The sequence below is a fragment of the Filicampus tigris genome, chromosome 7 (assembly GCF_054856515.1).
Source record: "Filicampus tigris isolate MCC_2025a chromosome 7, RoL_Ftig_1.0, whole genome shotgun sequence".
NCBI lineage: Eukaryota > Metazoa > Chordata > Actinopteri > Syngnathiformes > Syngnathidae > Filicampus > Filicampus tigris.
Window position 1 is genome coordinate 6,244,961 of NC_141223.1, and position 17,402 is coordinate 6,262,362.

Sequence of the window (17,402 nt, forward strand, 5' to 3'; positions counted from 1 at the left end):
TCCAATGTGTGTGTTTTTTCTAAGAACCATTCCAGATTAACACCAATACCTGTATGCTCTTATTCTTAAAGACGACACATACCACTTCTATTAGCAGAAGGTGCTTGATTAGCGGTTGATATGCTTAACTATATCACATAAAACACTCGAATAACGCATTCTGGTGTAGCAAGTACTCACTTTGTCATCGACGCATGCAGCCGAATGAAATTTATGATCCGGTACACACACACGACTGAGTCAGTCACAACCCTTAGACATAGCAGTTTGGGTGCCGCATAGCAACATCGCTAAATCATTGAAAGTGGGGATTCCGTCAGACTGACGGACCAGTCCGTACGGACGCACGTTTTGCTGACAATTGACAAATGATGCACACTTTTTAAAAATGACGGACTGTCGAATGACGGAATTGGATTTTCATCCATCCGTGTAATCGTCATCAGTCACTGACAGACCCTCCATCCATCCATTATCTGTACCGCTTCTCCTCACAAGGGTCGCGGGGCGTGCTGGAGCCTATCCCAGCTGTCTTTGGGCAGTAGGCGGGGGACACCCTGAACTGGTTGCCAGCCAATCGCAGCACTGACAGACCCATTTTTCTCTTTACTTTTTGGAGCACCGACTGACGGACAAATGAATGACGGACGGGTACCCTGGCCGCTGATGGATGACAAATGATGGACTAGCAAAATTTAGTAAAATGCCCACCTCTGAGAAATTCCGCTCTTCTGTCAGTCATTATTAAATAAAACTGCACACTGTACAAAACAATAAACGTATTAATCCATTAACATGTGAATCCCCGGGTTCCGAGCTGCGAAGAGGCAAGGGTTGGCTGTAGTTTTAATTTGTAAAATCACCATCCACCACTAGATAAAACATGTTTTAGTTTCACTTACACTGGGTATTATACTGTCCATAACAGGCAGTAGGTGGGGCATATAAAGGTAAATCTCAGTAAACCAAAAAGAAAAAAAATGATCTATTTCAGTATTTTAGTTTGAAAGAAAAAAGTAAAACTCGCATTAAACAGATTCATAATCATAGGAAAGGGCTTTTCAGAAAATCCATCATTACCCAATTTCTGCATTAAGCAGGAAAATTCAGGACTACAATACTAATACTAATTGGTACCACTGTTTCTTCTGTATATAAATGTTTTTTGATTGTAGGTGAAATATGTTCAATTAACTGAACATATTACATTTTGACCAAACGAGAGGAGTAACTAGTGGACGTACTAATTCGAGTGCGATGACTGTTGGAAAAAACATTTGCGTTTCGCATCTCGCCACCCCACTTCGAAGGGATATTTCATAACTTTCCTTTGTGACGGCACCATCGTGACAAAATGACGACGTCTAAAAGCCTCGATTTACGAAACGATTCCGAGTGTCATCGCCATTTTGCCTGGAATGAGTCCATACTGCTGGCGTCCGCTTTCAATGTAAATCGAGCTGCATAAAACAATATCATAACCGATTAGTTTCAAAATCTTTCAAGCCAACTTGTCTGGAGCAGTCATGTATGGCGCGGAGGTTGTCGAGGAACTCCACGGTGACGAATTTGAGTTCTCTGAAAAAGGTACACAGCTCTTCCGATAGTTTGATCAAGTCAATGGCAGTTTTCTGATGAAACTTGTCATTGTCTTCGGCGACTGGAGCACAAGTTATGTTACACAGCTTTATAGTCCCTCTGTACTGTTGAAAGTACTGTAAACTACTTCTGCAGCTACCTCAAATAACAAGAATGACAGAAACGTACTAATAGTATAAAATAATGTTTACCATAAGTGATATGCCGACTTCGCGACAGTAAGAAAATGCGATGTTCCTAGAATACTGCTAACAGTTTTGAACTACTGGTCTAAACGCTTACAGGTTTCCACAATGAGATTCAGAATATTACGGTAGTGAAACGTAAAACGTGCACATTTTATTGGCATCTACACTATGTCATGCTTTATTACTTTTACATATTGAGTAATGTAATAATGAGTTGACCGGCTCTAATTTCTCTACCGTTTTCTCTCCACATCACCAGAGATCAAGGAGTATGCGCAAGACATTGGAATTGATCCAGAAAAAGAGCCAGAGCTTATGTGGCTTGCCAAGAAGGCCATGGTTACCCAATTGCCAAAAGGATGGTTGGAGCGGTAAGTCACTGTCGGTGATAGTGCTCCATTTCAAAAAATATACAGGATACAAGCATATACATCCGTATAGACTAGATTTTGTCATCTTTGTTTGACATACATCTTCTGACTTGATACCTGCAGTGAAGATGAGAGCGGGAAAATTTACTATTACAACTGCCAGTTAGACACATCCATTTGGGAACATCCCTGCAAAGTGCGCTACTGTCAGCTAGTGGTTCAAGAGCGTGAACGTGTCCTGCACGCACCTGTTGATGGGATGCCTGTTGTGAAGAGGAACAAGTCGAAATTAAAAGAAAAACTGGAGGAAAGGAAAAGGGTCAAGGAATCACTCAAAACACGGGGAGTAAGTTGTTTTTGTTACTACCAACCATAATTCCTATGAAGTTGAATAAAGTGTAAATAAAAACAGAATACAATGATATGAATATCATTTCAGCCTTCGTTCAGTTAATTACACTACAAAGACAAGATATTTAACATAACAAATGAACGAATGAATTTTTATCATAATAATTTAATTTATTAACAGGAAAAAAACTTAAGAGTTTTTAAAAAGTTACGTGGCTTGTAGTATGTACACTAGGGATAGGGCAAATTTACGTGCTCCACTATGGGAAAAAACCAAATAACTCATTGTGAACGTGAGTGTTCATGGTTTGCAGAGGTGCGCATTCTGACAGACTGTCGGACCCGTTGCCCATTTTGTTGATGAATAATGGGAAAAAGAACAAATGACGGATTAAGCACTAAGGGAAGTGGTTTTCATCCGTCAGTGAAATCGTCACTAACGGCATCCGTCAATGACGGACCTCTCAGTCCATCAGTGATGGTCGCCCGTTTTGCTGACGGGTTTTATTGGGTGGGGGACCGATCGGACAGACGGACCGATTGATGGACGGACTTCTGACGTCTAACCGACAGACTTAAACCGACGTACTGATTGACGAGTACAATTCGGTTCGTCACGAAAAATGACGGACGGGTACCCAGGCCCCTGACGAATGACGGATCAGCAAAATTGAGACAAATGCCCACCTCTGGTTGTTTGTCCATTTCGGTATAGAGAGTGATTAGATGGATGAATTTGTATGTAAAATATTTGGATGTATCCGAGAGTTTCTCAAAATGTTCTTAACTCCTGTTTTTTCATACCAGGGTTTAACTGATGCGGCAACTGCTGCGCTCAATTTTCCGGACATCCACACAGTTCATAGAACTGTCTGTTTATGCCCTTCTCTCACTAACATAAATACGAAGCTTTAAAATGATTGTGTGTGTGGTTACACCTTAGGACTCAAGAGAGAGCGATCCAGTACCAGCAGAAGATGTTATTATTACCAGGACCAGTTCTGGAGACCACCGTTGCAATTCACCACAGCAACAGGTACAATCCCTGTGTACTACATACCTACTCTGCTTTGTTTTTGTCTGCCAAATGAAAGCAGGTGTTGCACCCTTGAATGTTTACCCTGAACCTTTTAATGTTAAACAATCATTTTGTTTGGGATTTCTTTTTTCCTTATTTTGTCTTGCAAAGCTGTCAGGAGCGTTTTTCAGCTCTGATCTTCTAGAGAGAGTAGTTGAAGAAGGAGAGCATGGTTTGGTAAAGAATAAGAAGATTGCAGCGGCTGAAAGGTTTGTTGAAATCGGATGCTATTATTATATGTGGTCATAGTTCTAAAATACCTGAAGACTGTTAGAACTTCACAAGCATTTTGTGTCTGTTAGTTACCTTGCACGTGCAGCAGCCATAAATGGCCCGCAAATCCTTGAGGAGCACCCTGATGAAGAATTTAAGTTCTCCGAAGAAGGTACAAAGTATATAGATCCACATTCCCAGTATTCAATCCTGTAAATGTATCAACTTCACTTAGTGCTACATTATTAAATATGTAAATCTGTGATTGTTGTACACTCAGGTTGAAGAAAATGTTATGATTACACCCTCCTTGGCTTAAATCTGAACATATCCATGTCATAAAAGCATAAATCTCATTACTCTGTAGTGCTATTCACAATAGAATAGTAACAGTTTTGCTTTGTTTTTCATAACCTCATCAGACATCAAGGAATATGCTCAGGATATGGGCATTGATCCAGAAAAAGAGCCTGGCCTCATGTATCTTGCCAAAGAGGCCATGTGTGCCCGACTTCCTCCAGATTGGATTCCTATGTAAGTAATCATGCATATAAAAGTAAATGACACACATCTTGAAATAGCCGAATTTTTTTTATTTTACAGATTTTGATTTTACATACCGGTATTCATTTATATTTTTTTACTTTGATTTGCAATAATAATAATATATAATATAACAATTCTGGTGAAGCTGTTGTCGATTCTACACCATGCTTAGAATCATCGTCAGGCTGAAAGATGAAATACGGCTTATCAGTAAAATCCAAACTGTTGTCATCACTGCTTACCAATGTTATTTATCGTTTATTTGACTGGAAATTTTTGACGGGATCTCCACAGTCTAGATGGAAGTGGGGATGTTTTCTATCACAACTACAATTTATACACATCTTCATGGGAACATCCTTGTGATGTGCACTACCGCAAGCTGGTGGTTCAGGAGCGTGAACGCATACAGCAGGCAGCTCTCTTGGCGTCAGAAGACACACAGAACGTGGAGAAAACAAGTGGCGTAAGTGTGAACGTTTTACTCGACATTGATGCCACGCTAAGGAGTGCATGTGTGTGTGAGTACATTTTGATCCCCTGCAAAAAAATGCATGTATGTATGCAATTTCCAAACTGCTAGCAAGATTTGAATCTAGCCTCACTTCACTTCCTGCTCCACCTCCTCACGTCTCTGCCCAAAGAAACAACCGCCCGCACCCACCTCACTAACGTGCGTGCACGGTGACATGCGACGGCATTGCTTCCATTACTTAATCATGACTTATTCATGACGGAGTGTTTGTTTAAATACCTATGAAATTAGAGGCATAAGATTGGGACCAGATAGAATGTTTTTTTTTTGTTTTTTTTTAAAAGATCATTATATTAATCTACTGTCGTGTCATAGAGACACTTTTAACATACTGTATATGATCAAGTGTTTCTTCATTTATTTTTTAAACTGTATACTCCGCCTTTAACGGGAAGTCAACACAAACATATTTGTTTCAAGAATATGTTCTATGCAAGCCTACTAGATAAAACAAGGTATTCTGATAAATATTGCGTTTGTGGAATAAGAGTTAATCCACCCGTTTTTAGCCACCTCTCGGGGCGGCCATTTTGTCACTTCCGTTGACTAAAAATGACATCACAACTGATCAGGGCTCAGGTAACGACCAATCATGGTTCACCTGTTTTGTGAAGCTGAGCCGTGATTGGTCATCACTTGAGCCCTGAGTAGCTGCAATGTCATTTTCAGTCGTCAGAAGTGACAAAATAGCCGCCCCCTGAGATGGCTAAAAACGAGTGGATTTTGATGCCTAACTCCTATTTCAGAAACGCAAATATTAATCAGAATGCTGTGTTTCAACTAGTGGGCCTGCTTGGAACATATTATGGAAAAAAATATTTTTGGGTTGATTTCCCGTTTAACTTTGATGTGATAAGTTTGCATTGGTTGTTAAAATGTTTGCAAAAGGGCACCTTTTAAGACAATTCCAAGGTACTTTTGTGTGAATAAGGATTGCAGAGGCGCTGATGCTGATTCAACAGAAGAGGTGACCAAGACAGAATTGGTCGACAAGGCCGATAATGAGAACCACAGTACTGAAATGCCACAGCAACAGGTAGATATGCAGTTTGCTACTTACAAAAAAAACAAAACAAACACATCTTGCAGTGCTGGTATGCGACTTGTGAAAGCATGACATTTATTGACCATTCCCATTCTTTTCATGCAAGCTTGTTCACGTAACTGTGAACTTACAAGTTGTTTTGTGCTTTTTTTCTATCTTGAAGCAACAATCAGAGTTTGGGGTCTCTGGCAATGGTGCTTGTTGCGACAGTCAATCGGAGACTGATGCCAAAGAAAAATGGGAGAATGAAGCTACCACGAGGTTTGCTGCTCTAACTGTCCTCCCGAGGAACTGTTTCAGTGATTCAGTTTGTTTCACTTTTTGATGTGCATGTGTTTCCTATTCAAACGGAATGTAACCCTCCCTTTATTAGCCACCTTGTGTCTGTAAGCACAAGTACCCTACAGATCCACGAGGAGCACAAGGATGAAGAACCTTGTCCTTCTGAAGAAGGTACACAGTACATTGATCAACATTACCAATATTTAAAAAACAGGTCATATAATTTTAACTGCTTTCTTCTGGGAAAAAAAAATATTTTTAAATGTATTTAAAGTTGTATTCTGTTTCATATTATTTTGTTATCGTTACATCATGAGTGATGTTTGGATCTATATTGAAATATTGAGAATATTGATATTAGCTCTTGATGCTCTGAAATCAATTCTCAAATCAAAATATTGATGGTTTTGATACTTGGAAATTATTTGAGGTCATTAATATGGTACGCCGTTGGTGGGAACTGCTTTTTCTTCCGCCTGGGTAAGTGCATAATATGTAAGCGCAGCGACACTGCACACAATCAATCTGTTTGACTCTGTACAATGGCAGGGCCAGAGTATAAATTGAGTCATGTTTGGGGCTATTTCAGCTCAAGGTAAAGTTTGGGATGTTTGTGGAGAAGCGGAATGGAGTTTTGTCAGCAGAGCACAGAGGGCAAATTTGAAGCTTTATAGCACTTAAAACTGTTGCTTCCGGAGTTATTTGTTACGAATGAATTAATGATCTTAATAATGAATTGTTTTGTATTCTTTATGAAGCTATAATGAAAAAAAAAACCAGTCCTTTTCCTTGGCAACATTGGAGCATTGGCAACTAAAATTTTACACGGTATCAGATCTGAAAGGAAATCAGTGGTGTACTGAACATCATTACAAATGAATCATCTGTCTTTGAATTTGCTTTGTTTTTCAGAGATTATGCAGTATGCACAGGACATAGGCATAGATCCAGATAAAGAGCCAGCGCTTATGTGGATTGTGAAGAAGGCGATAGATGAAAAACTGCCCCCAGGATGGTTAGAGCGGTGAGTTACTTGAGGTGATCGAGATTTTTTAGACATGAGCAGGAAAACATTGTGTGATATGACAACAGTTATATTTCAAGACTGACTGCCACATGTGGCACTTTTTCTGAAATTAAATTCTGTTTTTTGTGTGAGATAACCTTTTGAATTTATGGTAAGTTTTGCGCTAATTTAATTTTGTAGAACACAAATACAGAACATATACCTGGAAAGTCTTGTCCTTCCTTACTTTTTGTCATTAATGCTGCAAATATTTAGTTAAAGTTTCATGTTAATCTGTCTTTATTAACATGGAACAGTACCTGAAAATTGGAAAATGGTCAGATTGGTACTTGTTGTCTCTCCAACGGCACAAACCTTATCAAGAATCCATCTTGGGTCAAATGCCATCCCAGTACAACTTCGTTGTCTGTACCCAACAGGTTTACATTTTGACCAGTATTCCTTACTGTTAATTGGAAATCATTTGTTGATATTACAGATATGCCATCTGCAACAATTTTGTAGTTACTAACAGAAAACTCAATTTAGATAAGACAAAGTAATACGGGCAGCCATTGCCATGATGAGTTCATGTCAAGCTAGCAGGTTGTGAAGGATTACATTAATCATTTTATACTGACAAATGGAAAATATCTGCTCAGTTACTGCATAGCCTCTCTTCTGACTTCATCCCTCCAGAGAAGATGAAAGTGGGAACATTTACTTCCACAACTGCCAATTAGACACATGCATTTGGGAACATCCTTCAAAGGTGCGCTATAGTCAGCTGGTGGTGCAGGAGCGTGAGCGTATCCAGCGCATGGCTGTTGATGGGCCCGCTGTGGTGAAGAAAAACAAGAAGAAAGCAAAAGAAAAGCAGGAAGAGAAGAAAAGGGTGAAGGTAGTATTCAAAACACAGGGAATGTGTTGTTGTTAATACACACACTGAATTTAACCAACATACGGTATACTCCCATACGAAAGTATTCATACTGTGAGGCAAATTCCTTTATTTTAGCTGAATGAAGAATGAAAATATTTCAGTTTGAAATCAAACATAACAGGATAAGCGGGACTGAGAATGGATGGATGGGTGTGTAAATGTGTGTGTCTGCTTGATTTGATTTGAAAAACTGCACCTTTCCTTGTGTGTGTTGAGCTCTCTTGTCTTGTCTCTCTGTGCACATGCAGAGGACGAATTTACGTAGTATTCGTGGGGATTCAGCAAAAGAGATTACAAAGACCATTACTGAATCAGCACAGCAACAGGTACATGTTCTGTGTTCCATAGCCACTCTGCAAAATTTGAGTTATTAGCTAGTAAGCGACATATTATTTTGTTGTGTCTCCAAAAGCCGTTGGGAGAGCAGCTGGACTCCCATAAAATGTTGTCAACAGATATGGAAAAAGTGGAGAATGAAGAGGAACAATGTGAGAAGGCTGGGATTGCCATGAGGTCTGTTTAAAAAGTGTACCGTGACAAGATTTGTGGTCATATCTACAAGATTTCTGACTGGATGTTGTTTGCTGCTGTTAACATCAAGTTAGTCATTTTAGTACATTTACATTTGAAGTACATTAATGCTGGCTTCCTTTTGTTTAGGAATAATAATCATGCAGATAAACAACAACCTGTAATTGCTGTCAAATTTGGTCTTCAATTATGTACCCCCTCAAATTACGAAAGCACGGTGAAAGAAAACCAAAACTATGAAATCATCCCAGAAGAGGAGAAGGGAGAGGAGAAAGAGAAGTACAGGACTGAAAATGAGCAGGGTGACCTCAGAAGAAAAAATGTAGAGAACAGGAGCAGGGAAGTTGATTTGGATGGGAAGGAGGGCACAGAGCATTTAATGATGGAGGAGTCAACAATGCAAATTCTCCAAAAAGAGATGAAGAAAGGGGAAGTGGGGGAGTTATGGCAGTTGAAAAGTGAAAAGGAGATAAGAATACATCACCCCCACAACGACCTCATAAAAGAAGTGGTCAAGTGTTTGACTGGGGAGAAAGAGGGAGGAGGACAACTCCATAAGAAACACCTTCAAAGTGAGGAGGAGAGAGTGTTGAGAATGTTCCACTGCCAGGAGCAGCTGAAGAGAGAAGAAGAAGAAGAAGAAGAGAAGGGGAGATTGAGACTGCAGAAAGAGACAAGGCATCTCTACCATGGAGAACAAAGGAGAGAGGAAGAGGTGGAGGCAGAGCGCTTAATGAGGGAAAAGGAAACAGGAATAAAGCTGTACCAGATGGAGCTGAAGAAGGAGGAGGAGGAGGAAATGGAGCGCTTAAAGACAGAGATGGAAATTAGAACATGTCTCTATAAGAAGGAACTGAGTGCAGAAGAAGAGAAAGAAGTGGAACAATTTAAAAAGGAAAGGGAGAATAGAAGACTTTTCTGGCAGGAGGAGCTTAGGAAAGAGGAGGTGGAGGAGAAAAAGCAAATGGAACAGTTGAAGAAGGAGAAGGAGTTGAAAAGACAGATCTCCCTAGAGAAACTTAGGAAAGAAGAAGAGGAAGAAGCTGAACAGTTCAAGAAGGGAAAAGAAAGGAGAATTTGCCTCCTGAAAAGAGAAGAAGATACAGAGGTGGAAGGATTCTTGAGAGAGAAGGAGACAAGAACAAGTCTGCGCCTGGAAGAAAGGAAGAAAGAGGAAGAGGTGGAGGCAAAAAACTTTAAACAGGACAAAGAGACCAGAATGCATCTTTTTCAGAAAAAGATGATACAAGAGGAAGAGGATGAGATAGAACGGTTGAAGAAGGAAAAGGAGAAGCAAATACGTTTTCGCCAGGAGGAGCTTAGGAAAGAAGAAGAGGAAGAAGTTGAACAGTTCATGAAGGAAAAAGAAAGGAGAATTTGCCTCCTGAAAAGAGAAGAAGATACAGAGGTGGAAGGATTCTTGAGAGAGAAGGAGATAAGAACACGTCTCCGCCTGGAGGAAAGGAAGAAAGAGGAGGAGGTGGAGGCAAAAAACTTTAAACAGGACAAAGAGACCAGAATGCATCTTTTTCAGAAAAAGATGATACAAGAGGAAGAGGATGAGATAGAGCGGTTGAAGAAGGAAAAGGAGAAGCAAATACGTTTTCGCCAGGAGGAGCTGAGGAGAGAGGAAGAGGAAGAGCTGGAGCGATTAAAGGCAGAGAAAGAGTTAAGAATGTGTCAGCAATGGGAACAGCAAAGGAGAGAGGAAGAGGTTGAGATGTTGCAGAAGGAGGAGATGAGAAAAAAAATTGAGATTGAGAAAAAAATGCTCCTCTCTAAGAAGTGCAGGGGAGAGGTAGAGGACAAGACAGAGCAGTTGATGATGGACAAAGGGTCTAGAGTGCATCTCTGTCACAAAGAGCTAATTCGAGAGGAAGAGGAGGAGGTGGAGAGGTTGAAGAATGCGAAGGAGGCAAGAATTCAGTGTCGCCAACAGGAGCTGAGAAGAGAGGAACAGGCACAGGTTGAGGAGTTGAAGGAGGAGGAGACCAGAATAATGATGGAGATGCGCCTCTGTAAGGAGAACTTAATAAGAGAACAAGAAAATGAGGCAGCGCAGTTAAGAACACAGATGGAAATGAGAATGTGCTTATGGCGGGAGGAGCTGAAAAAAGAAAATGAGAGGGAGGTGAAGCGGTTGAGGACTGAAATTGAAATGAGAATTCAACTTCGCCGGGAGAAGCTGAAGAGAGAGGAAGAGGAGCAGGAAGAGCAGCTGAAGAGTGAGATGGAGACAAGAATGTGTGACCACCGCAATAGGCTCGCGAGAGAGGAAGAGGAAGAGGTTGAGCAACTCAATACTCAAAAGAAGGTCAAAATTGAACTCTACCAGGAGAAGCTAAGAAATGAGGAAAAGAAGGAGGCAGAACAATTGAAGTTAGAAAAGGAGGCTAGAATGTGTGTCTGTTGGGAAGAGCTAAAGAAAGCAGAAGATAAAGAGGTGGAAGAGTTGAAGAGGAAGGAGACAAAGTTAAAGTCCGAGATGGAAATGAGGATACATCTCTGTGAGGATGTTCTCAGGATAGAGGAAGAGGAAGAGGTAAATGCGTTGAAGATGGATAAGGAGGTACGAGTGCGCCTTCGGCGAGAGAAGTTGAGAAAAGACGAAGTGGTGGAGGTGAAACAGATGAAGACAGCCAAGGAGACAAGAATGCATCTCCGCAGGGAGGAGCTGAGGAGAGAGGAAGAGGAGACCATGGAGCGGTTGAAGGCAGAAAAAGATGTCAAAATGCACCTCAACTGGGAGGAGTTGCGTAGGGCGGAGGAGGAGGAGGTGGAGCGCTTCAAGCAGGAAAAAGAAAAGAAAATGCGCCGCTGCCGAGAGGAGCTAAGGAGAGTGGAAGATGAGGTGGAGAAGTTGAAGGAAGAAGAGAGGGAAAAAAAGAAAGAAATTGAGACAAGATTGCGTCTTCGCCAGCAGGAACTGAGGCGCGAGGAAGAAGAAGAGTTGCAGCGTTTGAAGACCGCAAAGGAGGCAAGAATGAGCATGTGCCAGGAAGAGCTAAGGCGAGAGGAAGAAGGGGAGACTGAGCGTTTAAAAAATGATGTTGAGAGGAGAATGAGTCTTCAACAGCAGGAGCTGATGAGAGAGGAAGAAGAGGAGATCGAGCATTTGAAGACAGTGAAAGAGGCAAAAGTGAGACTCTACCTGGAGGAACTAAGCAAAGAGGTGAATGAGGATTTTGAGTGTTTGAAGAGGGAGAAAGAGATGCAAATGCTCTTCCATCAGGAGGAGTTGAGGAGAGAGAAGGACGAGGCAACAGAGCGCCTGGACACTGAAAAGGAGAGCAGACTACAGATCCACCTGCATGAACTGAGAAGAAAAGAAGCAGAGGAGGTGGAGCAATTTCTTAAGGAGAAGGAGATGCGATTAAAGACAGAGATGGACAAAAGAATGAGCATTTTCCAGGAGGAGCTCGGAAGAGAGGAGGAGGAGAATGCAAAACATTTGAAGAAGAAGAAGGAGATTAGAATCGTCATTTACCAGGAGCAATTGATGAGAGAAGAAGAGGAGGAGGTGGAACATATGAAGAGGGAAAAAGAAAGTAGACTGTCTCTCTACCAAGAGGAACTGAGGAAGGAGGAAGAAGCGGAAGCACAGCTTTTGAAAAGAGAGAAGGAGGCAAGAACGTGTCAGCGAAAGAATGAGCTGAAGAGAGAGGAAGAGGACAGGTTAAAGAGGGAGAAATTGAAGAAGATGCGTGGCCGGCAGGAAAAGCTGAGGAGAGAAAGAGAAGAAAATGTGGAGAGGTTGAGGAATGAAAAGGAGACGCAATTGCGTTTCCGCCAGGAAAGGGAGAAGGTCAAGAGACCATTCGTGCGCCAGGAGGAAGTCATCAAAGAGGAGGATGCAGAGTCGCTGGCAAGGGAAAAGGAGAATCAGCCAAATGAAGAGGCAGAACTGTTGAGGGAAAAGCTAATGCATTTATGCAAAGAGGAACAAGGAGAGGGCACAGGACAGATAAAGAAAGGGTGGAAGCAACCAAGGGAGGACAATGTGGAGCTGCTGAAGAAGGAAAGTGGAACAAAAGGTCGTTTTCTCCAGGAGATAATACGGCGAGAAGAGGCAGGGTTGAAGAGCGAGAACAGAACATATCTCCGTCAGGAGAAACTGACATCAGAGAAAGAGGGAGAGACAGTGAACTTGGAGAAGTATTTGAAACGAGAGAAACAGAAGCCATTACGTCTCAGTCAGGACAAACTCAGTGTAGAGGAAGAGGAGGACACTGACAAATTGAAGTGGGAGAAAGAGAAGAGAACTCATCCTTGCCCAGAGGAACTGAGGAGAGAGGAATCGGATGAGGTGGAGCGACTGAAAAAGGAAAAAGAGCAAAGAACATATCGCCGCCAGGAGGAGCTGAGGAGACAGGAAAATGAGGAGGTGCAACAGTTGAAAAGGGAAAAGGAAACAAGAATTCTCCTCCGTCAGGAGGAGCTCAGGGGTGAGGAAGATGAGAAGGCACAATTTTTAAAACGGGAGAAGGAGAGAAAAACACAACTCCTCAAGGAGCAATTGAAGAGAGAGGAGGAAGGTGAGGTGGCACGGTTGAAGTGGGAAAAAGAGAAGAGAACACGTCTTCTGCAGGAGAAGCTTTGGAGAGAGGAAGAAGAGGAGAGGTTGAACCGAGAGAAGGAGAAGAGAGCACGTTTCAGACAAATGGAGCTCATTAGAGAGGAAGAGGAGCACCGATTGAAGAGGGAGAAAGAGAAGAGAACACGTCTTCGCCAGGAGGAGCTGAGTAAGGAGGAAGAGGAAGAGGCTGTGAGGTTAAAAATGGAAAAGGACCAGAGAATGCGTTTACACCAAGAGGATCTGAAGAAAGAGGAAGAGCAAGAAGCAGAAAGGCTGAAAAGGGAAAAGGAAAAAAGGATGCGTCTTCTCCTGGAGGAGCTCAAACGAGAGGAGGAGGAAGAGCGGTTACAAAAGGAGAAGGAAAAGAGGATACGTCTCTGTCTGGATGAGCTTAGGAGAGAGGAAGAGGTGGAGATGGTCAGGTTAAAGAGGGAAAAGGAACAGCGAATGCGTCTCTGTCAGGACAGGCTAAAAAGAGAAGAGGAGGAGGAGGTGGAGAAGTTAAAAAGGAAGAAGGAGAAGAGAATGCATCTTCGCCAGGAGGAGCTCAGGAGAGCGGAAGAGGAGGAGTTGGAGCAGTTGAGGAATAAAAAAATGTGCCTCTTCCAACTGGATCTGCGTTGTGAGAAAGAGGAGGAGTTGGAGAGATTAACTAACAAGAAAGAAAAGAGAATGCGTCTTCATCAAATGGGCCTGAGGGGAGAAGAGGAGGAGAAGAAATTGAAGATTGAGTACAAGGAAAGGCTGAGGTAGGTTATACATATTTAATGTTTGCATGGTCTTACCAGAGAATTGGGGTTACCTTGGTATCCAAGCACACCAAAGAGAGAAAGATTTTTTTTTTCACCCACATAGCTCTCTATTCCTCTTTCTCTTCGCTTTCTGTAGTAATCCACTAAATTGATCATTACGCTCTTATTCTATGGTTTATTAATTGTCCTCAAATGCTTATACAGGCACAACGTTCAGGGTAGGGCTGAAGGATTTATCGCTGGGACCAAAATCACGAGCTCGCTTCTTTTGACAGGTCACACTAACTAAGTGGTTAAAAAAAAAAACAACTTTGCGTCCATGTCACCCATACTCCCAAGAGGCATTTCTTTCGTGGCTGCATGGCAATGCTAGCTTGCTCTGCAGCAGCGCAGGCTTTATTTTTATCTTATCTAAGCCCGTGCGCAGCAGCAACAAGGAGCTGCATGATGCGGATCCTCTCCAATGGAGACAAGCTACTCGACTAATAATAAGCACTTTCGCCGAGGACGCAAACGAGTCACTAAGCATGCTAATTGCAGAGTCGGGAATGACCCAAAGTAAGTGCTTAGGCGGACAGTAGTCATTTCACAGAAGTCTGACTAGAACCGCATTAAGGCGCAGAGCCAGCAGCTGTGAACAGAAAATTTGTATTACAATCTGGACAGAAAATAAACCGACGGCTACATTAGCAATTTAGCACATGCTCGCACTCCGGAACACGCTAACGGCTGACGTCAGCCATAACAAAGAGCTTGATGTCTAAAGTATATTAAATATTTATATCAACAATGTTATTTGTTTATATTTGCACCACAGAGTACTGAGTATTGAGATCTACACAATAATAGGTCTCAAAATTAGTTGAGACTTCCAAAATTAGTTGCTAAAGGGATGGTTTTTTGTTAATGGATTTCATTAAATTAAGAAAGAAAAGGAGATGAAAATCCAAAATTTGAATGATGAGAAGCAGCGAGAAGAATGTGTACGATACTTTCTGACTTTTTTTTAACAGGAATTATTTTTCTTAAACTTTAATGGTTTCTACTGTAGATATACCACAAAAGGGGGCAGTGTTTAATAAAAGCTCATTTTGGAGGCTACAGTCCATTTTTGTTGTTTTGAGGTTTTTACATCAGAAAAGGTTGAAGTAGATAATGAATATCCTATCTGTGCACCTCCCGAGGGCTTTGCGGCAGTGTCTACTGGCCAAGAGGCGAGACGAGGAGGCGTTGATGATGTCCGACCAGAAGGAGGAATTAACAGAATCTGTCCAGAAGGAGAGAGAGGAAGAACAATTTAAGATCAGGTCGGACACACAAATGCAACAGTTAAAAAAAATCATTCAAATGCAGCTTTTTACATCATTGTTACTAATTTCCACTTACTATATTTTTTATACTGTACTATGAATATTATCTGTACATTTAGGTACCTCGAGATACCATCTCCACGTTTAGAAATGGTCACCAGTGCTGCAAATTGCCAATTTTCCCCATTGTGGTACGAATAAAAGTTATCTTATGACTTATAAAAGAAAAATGTGTGCGTGTGTGTGTGCGCGCACAGGCAGGACCGTGAAGCTGTTCTGAGGGCACTTTGCTTTGCACTGGAAGAAGAAAGGTCAGTAGAACATAACGGGGCAGAAGGCTCAAAGACAATAAAAGCAATACAATATGTCTCCTTGATATATTAATGAACTTTGACATATTTTAACATGTGGGGATGAGGAAAAAAAAAAGATTTTCACGACTTCACTTGGGAGGTTCTCTTGTTTTTTTTTTCATTAAAAGTATGATACACACTACTGTGGAGTAAACATTTTTGACTGGCAAACTCGTTCAAATGTATTTGCAAAGTAATGTCCGAACGTATTGATAAAATGTAGGCTTAAATGCTAAACACATCATTTTTTCCCCATAATTCCACGGGGTTTTGACTTGAAAAAAAAAAAAAATCACACCAGACTGATTTACGAGGCCTCAATCCGACTCATGCATCTGGGCGTCAGACAAGTTGCGTATTAAAGAGTGAGTTATTGAATTTTTACGACTTGGATAATTAAGTCTTGTTCCATTTTTGTAGACATCAAAACGTTGACCTGTCTGATCACCCCACACAAAGGAAGCAGTACTTTGAGCATCTGAAGGCAGAATCCGAAGAGGAGCTGCAGCAGGAGAAAAGCAGACAACAGGACGACATGAAAAACTTGAATTTCTTCAAACCCGAGGTGTGTGAAGTATTTTGTTACCCAGCGCTCAGGTTCAATGATGCACAACGTGCGCACTATGTCACATTTGCTGATTGTATGTCTCATCAGCTAGGAGACATGACGATAGCTGGTCTGACAGATTCAATCTTCTGTGGGACTCTTGATCTGATGGGTCAGGTAACGCACTTGTGCTAAACTGAACAATTACTCAAATTCAAATCGACATTACTATGTTGCAATTTTCAAATCACTAAGGATCTAATTTGGGAACGTTCTTTCATCGAAATTCATGGTTCATTTACATAGGAAAAACAAATCGCTATTAGATTATTTTTTTCAAAAATCGTTCAGCCTTATAATGAATGACATGATTCTTTATTGATACACGTTCTCTTGTTTTATTAGGCCGTCCCACCTACATGGCTGAAGTAGCAGTATCAGATCTCCTGTGCATTGCGACCAAAGCTTGAGAAGCACCACACCATGTCTTGCTCTTCTCAGTAGATTGGTTTTAATGTGCGTGTTTGTGTGTTCATGCATTTGCAATTGATTCCTGTGCTGAACCTTAGGAAAACAGTTGATAATAAATACATTGCTAGAAAAAAAAATCATGTTTCACAATTTCTGCTCTCATTTTAACACCACAGATGATGTTAGCTGAAGTCCAACCATAAAAGTTGCAAACAATGGTGCTTTGAGGTAAGAGTTTGTTCTGTGACCACACTCCTTCATCACTGGCATCAAATCATCTTTCCCCATTGAAATGAATGGAAATGCAATTAATCCATTCCAGACTCCCCCCAAAACACTTTTTTTTTTTTTTTAAATTGTGCTTTACACAACACAGTAATACCATCATTAGATACGTTTTAAAGCATTAAAGTGTACCATGTGGTGAGAAGGAAAAATATGGTTTATCAAGAAAAGTTGCATCCAAAACATGTCTTGGACTGGTTGTAATGAATCAAGCATTGCTGGCGGAACCTTTCTGTCCGAGATGCCATGGCAGCGAACGCACGCAGACATTCTAGCTCCATCCTGCCACCTGGAAGCAGATCCGTGATGTAGCGTCGTTGAAAGAAAGGCTAGTCTGGATTGCTATTGGGTGCCGCAAGCAGTACTTGCTCGCACAGGATTCTGGTTTATGAGAAAGCCATCAGGGCAGAATGCAAATCA

The 17,402-nt window shown here is 41.4% G+C and overlaps 1 protein-coding gene across 3 annotated transcripts; it reads left to right on the forward strand.

Moving 5' to 3' along the window:
- Nucleotides 1-1,236: 1,236 nt before the first annotated feature.
- On the forward strand, nt 1,237-16,827 carry LOC147144573 (uncharacterized). 3 transcript variants are annotated; one of them, XM_086035111.1, is made up of 21 exons: nt 1,237-1,587; nt 2,047-2,158; nt 2,282-2,504; nt 3,453-3,545; nt 3,699-3,796; nt 3,890-3,972; nt 4,223-4,334; nt 4,641-4,812; nt 5,813-5,917; nt 6,090-6,187; nt 6,300-6,379; nt 7,121-7,232; nt 7,914-8,115; nt 8,406-8,483; nt 8,570-8,670; nt 8,818-14,013; nt 15,201-15,323; nt 15,584-15,637; nt 16,100-16,244; nt 16,335-16,403; nt 16,632-16,827. In XM_086035111.1, the coding sequence occupies exons 1-21, from the start codon at nt 1,527-1,529 to the stop codon at nt 16,656-16,658; spliced, it is 7,344 nt and encodes a 2,447-aa protein (XP_085891237.1). In that variant the 5' UTR covers nt 1,237-1,526; the 3' UTR covers nt 16,659-16,827. The 3 variants fall into 3 exon arrangements, with proteins under 3 accessions (XP_085891237.1, XP_085891235.1, XP_085891236.1); XM_086035109.1 differs by having other exon boundaries at nt 16,100-16,403; XM_086035110.1 differs by having other exon boundaries at nt 16,100-16,827.
- Nucleotides 16,828-17,402: the final 575 nt, after the last annotated feature.